The 8,331-nt window shown below is 45.8% G+C and overlaps 1 protein-coding gene across 1 annotated transcript; it reads right to left on the bottom strand.

The window, feature by feature from the left end:
- Nucleotides 1-4,427: 4,427 nt before the first annotated feature.
- On the bottom strand, nucleotides 4,428-6,478 carry LOC147333938 (uncharacterized). Its single transcript, XM_086286509.1, has one exon. It carries the CDS (start codon nucleotides 6,233-6,235, stop codon nucleotides 4,673-4,675), a length of 1,563 nt encoding a protein of 520 aa, XP_086142635.1. The 5' UTR covers nucleotides 6,236-6,478; the 3' UTR covers nucleotides 4,428-4,672.
- Between the last annotated feature and the right edge of the window lie 1,853 nt (nucleotides 6,479-8,331).

Raw genomic sequence — 8,331 nt, 5'->3', positions numbered from 1 at the left:
ATTTGTGGGGACATCTCCTCAGAGCCGAAAATCACTGCGGACACGGACTCGGAGGCGGCTTCGGCCAGCGGTTCCGGCCCAGGCGACTGCTCTGACGACACCCCGGACTCGGGCTGCGCTGACGTGCGGCGGCGACGAAGGCGCCGCTTCCTCCTAGCAGCGGCTGTTGACACAACATTGATAGCTGTGACGGCTGGCTCCTCATCCTCCGACCACATCCGTGCCAGAAAGGAGGCTGGAGAAGCGAAGTCCGAACGAAACGGCGAGGGTGAGCGGCTCGTGTACGAAGGCATGGATGGTAGCGACCCCAGGTTGCGTCCGAGTCTCAGTGAGCCAACTTTAATCACCCCGGAGCCGCAAGATGGTGGAGGCGGTGATGGGGAAGTTGCGTGACAGCGGAACGGTGGTGACGCGGCCCGTGCGCTGGGCGCCTGCTCCTGAGGACGGGGTTGGAGGATGGTGCGGAGGTAATCAGAAATCAGGGGGGGTAGCGCCTCCCACAGCCAGGGGAACACGGTTACGCTCACCCGCAATGGGTGAAGCAACTCCTCCGTATCCTTCTCCCCGGAACGCTGCATCCACTGACAGCATAGCGCTTCCACTGTCTGAACGACCTCCCTTCTCTGTGTCGCTGGGTCCATACTGGTCGCGTCGTACTGTCAGGGTCTGCGGAGGCAGACCGTGCGGAACGGTGTGTGGTGGACCCAGGTGCGAACACAAACGAGGATGCAGGAGTGGATTCCAACAAAAACGAGCCTTTTATTATGGCTGAAAAACTCATAGAAAAGAACAACAAAGTAACTGAGGGAAAACCTGAACATAGACTGGGAAACTATGACTCTAATGAGATTTAGACAGCAAAATGCAAACTATGGCTGGGATACTCCGACAAGGGGTAGGGGAGATAACACAGACGACGCGACACAGGCTACATGAAACACAGGGACTAAATACACATGAGGGATGATCAGGGGAAGTGGATGCACACGGGGAACACAGGTGACACTGATAATCATAACAAGACACGGCAGGAGTGAACGTAACACTGATGGGAGATGGGCAAAGTAAAGCAGGACGTACACAAAGGTTCAAACAGGAGGAGAGAGAGCACGGGGAGAACGCAGACATAACGGGCTGGGGAAAACATAGAATAAAGCACAAAGGGAGACGAGGGCTCATAAATACATAGAGGGCACACAGGGGGGAAGAGCCATGAAGGGAAAACACTTAGGGAACAACACAACAGGGCAACTCAGAAAACATGGCCTAAATAAGGAACAAAATACAAAAATACATGAAAACTAAGAATACTGGGCCCACATGGCCCAGGACCATGACAGTATTCTTCTTCCTCCAAACACGACGAGTTGAGTTTATACCAAAAAGTTCTACTTTGGTTTCATCTGACCACATGACATTCTCCCAATCCTCTGCTGTATCATCCATGTGCTCTCTGGCAAACTTCAGACGGGCCTGGACATGCACTGGCTTCAGCAGCGGAACACGTCTGGCACTGCGGGATTTGATTCCCTGCCGTTGTAGTGTGTTACTGATGGTGACCTTTGTTACTTTGGTCCCAGCTCTCTGCAGGTCATTCACCAGGTCCCCCCGTGTGGTTCTGGGATCTTTGCTCACCATTCTCATGATCATTTTGACCCCACGGGATGAGATCTTGCGTGGAGCCCCAGATCGAGGGAGATTATCAGTGGTCTTGTATGTCTTCCATTTTCTGATGATTGCTCCCACAGTGGATTTTTTCACACCAAGCTGCTTGCCTATTGTAGATTCACTCTTCCCAGTCTGGTGCAGGTCTACAATACTTTTCCTGGTGTCCTTCGAAAGCTCTTTGGTCTTGGCCATGGCGGAGTTTGGAGTCTGACTGTTTGAGGCTGTGGACAGGTGTCTTTTATACAGATGATGAGTTCAAACAGGTGCCATTCATACAGGTAACGAGTGGGGGACAGAAAAGCTTCTTACAGAAGACGTTACAGGTCTGTGAGAGCCAGAGATTTTCCTTGTTTGAGGTGACCAAATACTTATTTTCCACCCTAATTTACGAATAAATTCTTTACAAATCCTATCATGTGGATTCATGGATTTTTTTTTCACATTCTGTCTCTCACAGTTGAAGTGTACCTCTGGTGCAAATTACTGACCTCTGTCATCATTTTAAGTGGGGGAACTTGCACAATCGGTGGCTGACTAAATACTTTTTTGCCCCACTGTATGTTGGACCCAAGAAATATAAGCTGGAGCGAATTTGACGACAGCCGAACTTTTATTTAATACTGTGCGTTTGTACAGGGACACAGACACTCCCGCTCTCTCTCTGCTGTCATGTCCGCCCTCCTCCTCCGACTGTCACTGCCAACATATAAAGAGACACAATCACTGTCAGATCCCAGCACACCTGTTCACCCCGCCCCTGCACCGCCCCGGGAGCTCACTGCGTCACCCCTCCTCTGCAGCTGGCCAGAGACCACACCCACGCCACACTGTATTTTAAAGAACATACATTAAGAAGCAGATTATATTAGATTTATATTTTAAATAAGACAAAAGTTGGATTTTACAGCAGTAAAATTATTGTATCTCTACAGTTTAAACATGTAATAAGCTTTGCCCTGCACAGAGTGGATAGTGAAACAAATGGAATCATCATAAATACATTATTTCATATTTATTACTTCCCCCTCCTCATTGCTTTATTATTGTAGCTCTAGTAATAAATAATAATGTAAGGATTCTGGATCAGCACCGAGATGCCCAAAGTATATACAGTATTCTGAAGGTCTAAAATGTCACTGTGTGTGTGTGCATGTGTTTGTTTTATGTATATGGATTATTTTTAATTATTACTCATGATATGACATTGTCCAGACAGAATTTTATTGGAATTCCACGTGAAAGACCAACACAAAGTGGTGCACACGTGAGAAGTGGAACGAAAATCATACATGATTCCAAACATTTTTTACAAATAAATAACTGCAAAGTGGGGTGTGCATAATTATTCAGCCCCCTGAGTCAATACTTTGTAGAACCACCTTTTGCTGCAATTACCGCTGCCAGTCTTTTAGGGTCTGTCTCTACCAGCTTTGCACATCTACAGACTGAAATCTTTGCCCATTCTTCTTTGCAAAACAGCTCCAGCTCAGTCAGATTAGATGGACAGCGTTTGTGATCAGCAGTTTTCAGATCTTGCCACAGATTCTCGATTGGATTTAGATCTGGACTTTGACTGGGCCATTCTAACACATGGATATGTTTTGTTTTAAACCATTCCATTGTTGCCCTGGCTTTATGTTTAGGGTCGTTGTCCTGCTGGAAGGTGAACCTCCGCCCCAGTCTCAAGTCTTTTGCAGACTCCAAGAGGTTTTCTTCCAAGATCGCCCTGTATTTGGCTCCATCCATCTTCCCATCAACTCTGACCAGCTTCCTGTCCCTGCTGAAGAGAAGCACCCCCAGAGCATGATGCTGCCACCACCATATCTGACAGTGGGGATGGTGTGTTCAGAGTGAGGTGCAGTGTTAGTTTTCCGCCACACATAGCGTTTTGCATTTTGGCCAAAAAGTTACATTTTGGTCTCATCTGACCAGAGCACCTTCCCCCACATGTTTGCTGTGTCCCCCACATGTTTGCTGTGTCCCCCACATGGCTTGTAGCAAACTGCAAATGGGACTTCTTATGGTTTGCTGTTAACGTGTTGGGGGAAAACTCTGTAAAAGACCCAGGAGAAATAAAGACACAATGAGACAAAGTTACTTTCTTTATCAAACGTGTACACGGGTGAGCTGCTAAGGACAACTCACACCATGCACAGTGGCTTGGTAATTTTTATAGGAAAGACAGTGAGAACAGGATAAGAAAATACAAAACAAATAAAATAAACAACTCCATATGTGGCGCTAGTCTCGTCAGCAGAGAGCTGGGAGAAGGCTGTGAGAGATAAAACAATCTAAAACAATATGTCCCAAAACAGTATGTCTTTGCTGAGAAAGTCTAAAAAGATAATTCTAAACTAATCTAACCATAGACAAAAGGGCATGCTTGCACATTTAAAAGGTGGTAAAGAAACAAACATTTTTCCTGTAACATTCCCTCCTGTTTTAACTTATTTTAAATGTATACAACAATTGTCTGTGAAGGTTATTTATTAAGTATCTTAAGCAATTTTTAAATTTTCAAAATGTCAGCATAGCAGAAATGGCAGTCATTTGGTCTAAAGAATAAAACAAAAGAAAATAATAAAAAGAAAAACATAGTAAATGAAAATCATAGTAAATGAAATAACAAGTGGAATAAACAAGGAAAAATAATAAAACTAAAACTACAAAAAAAAGGATAAAAACCTTATATTTTAAAACGAAAACTTCAAAAAATACAAGCATGAAACCTTATACTTAAAACGATGCAAACCTTAAATTGAAAACTTTATATGTAAAAGAATGAAAACTTCATATTTAAAATGGAAACTATGTTTAAAACTGAAGACTTCAAAAAAATAAAAGCATGAAAACGTTATATCTAAAATGAAAAACTTTATGTTTAAAGGTCAAGACTTCAAAAAATAATAATAAAAGCATGAAAACTTGCATAACCTACTAATGTTTTAATCAGTGCATGATCACTTGACAAGTCATTTTTAATCACCACATCATTTATTAGCAGCTAGTACAAGTTCTCCTCTAACAGAATTGCAACGGGATGTTGTTCTTCTTCAGGCACGGCAACATAAGCAGTCATTGTAGTTGTTATCATCTGTGAAATCATTACTCTTAGACATGGCAACACACACAACACTAATATGAGCAGTGCTATCATGATGAGACCTAGAAGGAAAAATGGCTTTGCTACAGCAGCCAGCCATGAACCGCTGAACAGCCAGTCCAGCCAGCTTTGTGCTGTAGCTGCTCCAGGTGTGTGTTCAGTGACATATTTTTGCAGAGCGGTCAAATTCTGCAAAGCTTCATAAATGTCTCCTCCAGTTTCGTATCCATCAGGGATAAAAGTGCAACATGTTTCCCCGATCAGCTTGCAAACTCCTCCTTGTGATGCTGTTAGCAGGTCTAGTGTCAGTCTGTTCTGCAGCACCATCGTTCTGATGGCCTGCTGTTCTCCTGCTAAGGTGGTTCCCAGGGTCTTAGTCAAATTGATGTGTCGTAGCAGAGCATATCGGTTGATTTCCACATGATCCCGCACCTCGGCAACTCCAATGCCGGGGATCAAGCTCTGTAAGAATTTCACTCCTCCTCCCCAGATGCGAAACTCTCCCGGCACTCCAGTGTCCACGGTAATGCCGAAAGAATTGGGGGAGGCGATGTCCACTTCACGTCTCTGCCGGCTGCTTGGGTGATGTGCAACACTTTGCATGAAGAAAACGTGATCTGATAATTCCACCAGGGCGCACAGACCTCCCCAACCTTCAGGGAGTGACAGATAAGCCTTGTTGCCACATAGGAAGTACCAGTCAGCCAAATCTCTGGTTCCTCTGCTGCTGGGTGCCGTCCGTGCACATCCTGTCTGGTACTGAGTCTTTGTTTGTAGTGGCATTCGGTAGCTGTAGTCGGGGCGACAGTTTAAGCCCATCAGCGTCGTGTTACTGGCACAGGTGGCGTTGATTGAACAGGTCATACACTTCCTCTCGTTCCTTGGTGGGCAGAAAGTGTATATGGACTTACATAGGTGAGTAGGCAGCTCCCCCACTGCCCGCGATCCATTGTTCATCACACATACTGGCAGTTGTGATGCGTTCAGTTTGTTCAGTAGAATTACATCAGGCAGTGGGTCTGAGACTTGGGGCCAGGTCAGTAGGTAGGTCTGTCCGGAACAGTTCACATTTGTGAGTGATGATGACCTCCAGGTTGCTTTTGCTGGGATGCTGTAGTTGGCTTTGGACCAAAGAGTACCGTAGCCTGGATGTGTTGCCAGGCCCAACAGACACCAACTGCGATCTTCAGGTATGCTGTACGGCCACAGGCCAGACGTCTGTGAGGATAGGGGCATATGGGTACATGCATAGCAGTCAGTTTTGTTATTCAAGTGAGCTGTAGTGTTCATAAACTGCCACCAGAAGTTAGTGGCGTAGCCATGGGGAAACTTGGTGTACTTTCCTTTGTCATACAGTGTCTGCCTTTTCTTCATATAGCGTGACTTGTTGTCCCTCATGGAAGCAAAGGTGAGGAGCCCGGCCATGGTCAGGGCCGCTGCAGTTGATAAGAGCCACCACCTCATGACGACGGAACACACCCTCCTGTCGCGAGTAGACCCCCCGGCCAGGAAAGCTGACCCCTCCACCGGGCGAGATCACAACAAGTAGGCAAGCCTGCCGTCAGCTGTGTTTAGATGGCTTCACTGACTCGCCTGCAGTGACTCTGATGGACCCAGGATGGTCGTGCCGCAATTTTGCAAGCGGTCGGTGTAGTGAGGAGGACTTGGTATGGCCCCTCCCACCTGGGTGTGCTCCAGTTTTTCCTTTGGAGCACCTTGATCAGAACCCAATCACCGGGCTTTAGTCTGCAAGACACTGGAGAAACATCATCAGGTTGTTGATTATGTACAATGATCTCTTTGTTTTCTAACAGCTTAGACATCCATTCTGCTAATGTGTTTTCTCTGATTGCTTTGTCTATTGGTTGACTGGTAATAGGCAGTGGAAACGGCCTGCCATGAATGATTTCAAATGGAGTTAGTTTATGGGAGCCTTGTGTTAAGCGCATCCACATCTTCACTAAACCCAAACATTCAGGCCACGGCCTTCCTGTTTCTGCCATGCATTTCCTGAGCCTTTGTTTTATAGTGCCGTTAGTTCTCTCTACAAGGCCTGCGCTCTGAGGGTGATAAGCACAGTGGTGTTTTATGCTCAAACCGAGTGCTTCAGAGACCTTAGTGATGACATCATTTACAAAATGAGTGCCGTTGTCTGATCGTATCAAAGCTGGAATGCCATATGTGGGTATGAAGTGATTGCACAGGCACTTTGCTACTGAAATTGCATCTGCCTTTTTCACTGGATAGATTTCCGGCCACTTTGAGAACACGTCTATAACCACTAGGGCGTATTTTGACCCTTGACATTCGCTTAGTTCAATAAAATCCATATGAATTGTGTGAAAAGGATGAGGCGGAGTTGGAAAACGGCCTCTTCTTGGTCGCAGGTTACCTTGAGCATTATATTTTTGACACGTCATGCACGTTCTGACAAATTGTTTTGCTGAAGTTTCAAAATTTACAGTGTAGAAATGAGAGTTGACAATGCAGCAGTATAGATGTGACAGCATGCGGGACCTTGACAACTAGTTTGTGCCCTAAGACAATGTCTGCTGACTTCTTTACTGCTTCTGTGGCCGCTGCACAGCTTTGGACGCAAGTCGGCAGTCCCGAAACTACAGCGTCTAACTTACACGAGTAGAATGCTAAAGGGCGCTGTTTGTCACCAAAAGCCTGTGTCAGAACTGCCTTCATGTAGCCGGCCCCCCCATCAACATGCAGCACGAAAGGCTTGTCATAATCAGGCAGGGCCAGGACTACATTTGTTTGTAAAGCCACCTTTAGGTTAGTAAATGCTGTGTCTGCCTCTACCGTCCACGTTATTGTGTCGCGCAAAGCGAGGTTTGTGCCATAAATCATGTCTTGGAGTGGCTGAACTGTTAGTGCATACTCTGGAATCCAAGCTCTACAGAAATTACACAAACCTAAAAAACTCATCATCTGTTGTTTTGTTTTAGGTTTGGGTGTGTTTTGCACTGCCAGCTTTCTGGTTCCCAGCAGTGTTTTGCCCTGGCCTGTGAGTGTGTGTCCGAGATATGTAACGTTATCACTCCACAGCTGCAGTTTGTGTTTTGAGACTTCGTGGCCCTGTTCAGCCAAATGCTGTAGCACAGCAAGTGTGTTGTCTTTGCACGCCTGCTGTGTGTGACCGGTTATTAAAATGTCATCTACATACAGCAAGTATTGACCTAGCTGTGGGAGCTTACAGCTAGACATTGACTTCTTCAGTGCTTCTGCATAGAGGGTTGGGCTATTCTGGAAACCCTGGGGCAAACGAGTGTATGTGTACCTCTGACCCTCAAAGGTGAAGCCAAACAATGGCTGTGAGTCTGGATGTAGTGGAACTGAGAAAAAAGCGTTTGAAAGGTCGATTACTGAGAACCACTGTTCGTTCGGTGTGACCTGATTTAAAATAGTGTGTGGATTAGCAACCACAGGTGGGATTTGTTCAGTCACTTCGTTTATAGCTCTCAGGTCATGTACTAGACGGTATGCACCCGTGATAGCTTTTTTAACAGGAAAGATAGGAGTGTTACAGGTGGCTGTCTTTGTTTTTATTA

Source organism: Aulonocara sp. 'chitande type north' Nkhata Bay, linkage group LG3, assembly GCF_057382095.1.
Source record: "Aulonocara sp. 'chitande type north' Nkhata Bay isolate Kocher_YH1m ecotype deep benthic linkage group LG3, A_spYH_male_GT1.1, whole genome shotgun sequence".
NCBI lineage: Eukaryota > Metazoa > Chordata > Actinopteri > Cichliformes > Cichlidae > Aulonocara > Aulonocara sp. 'chitande type north' Nkhata Bay.
Note: the sequence above shows the minus strand (reverse complement) of the source record. Positions and strands in the feature narration are given on the sequence as shown.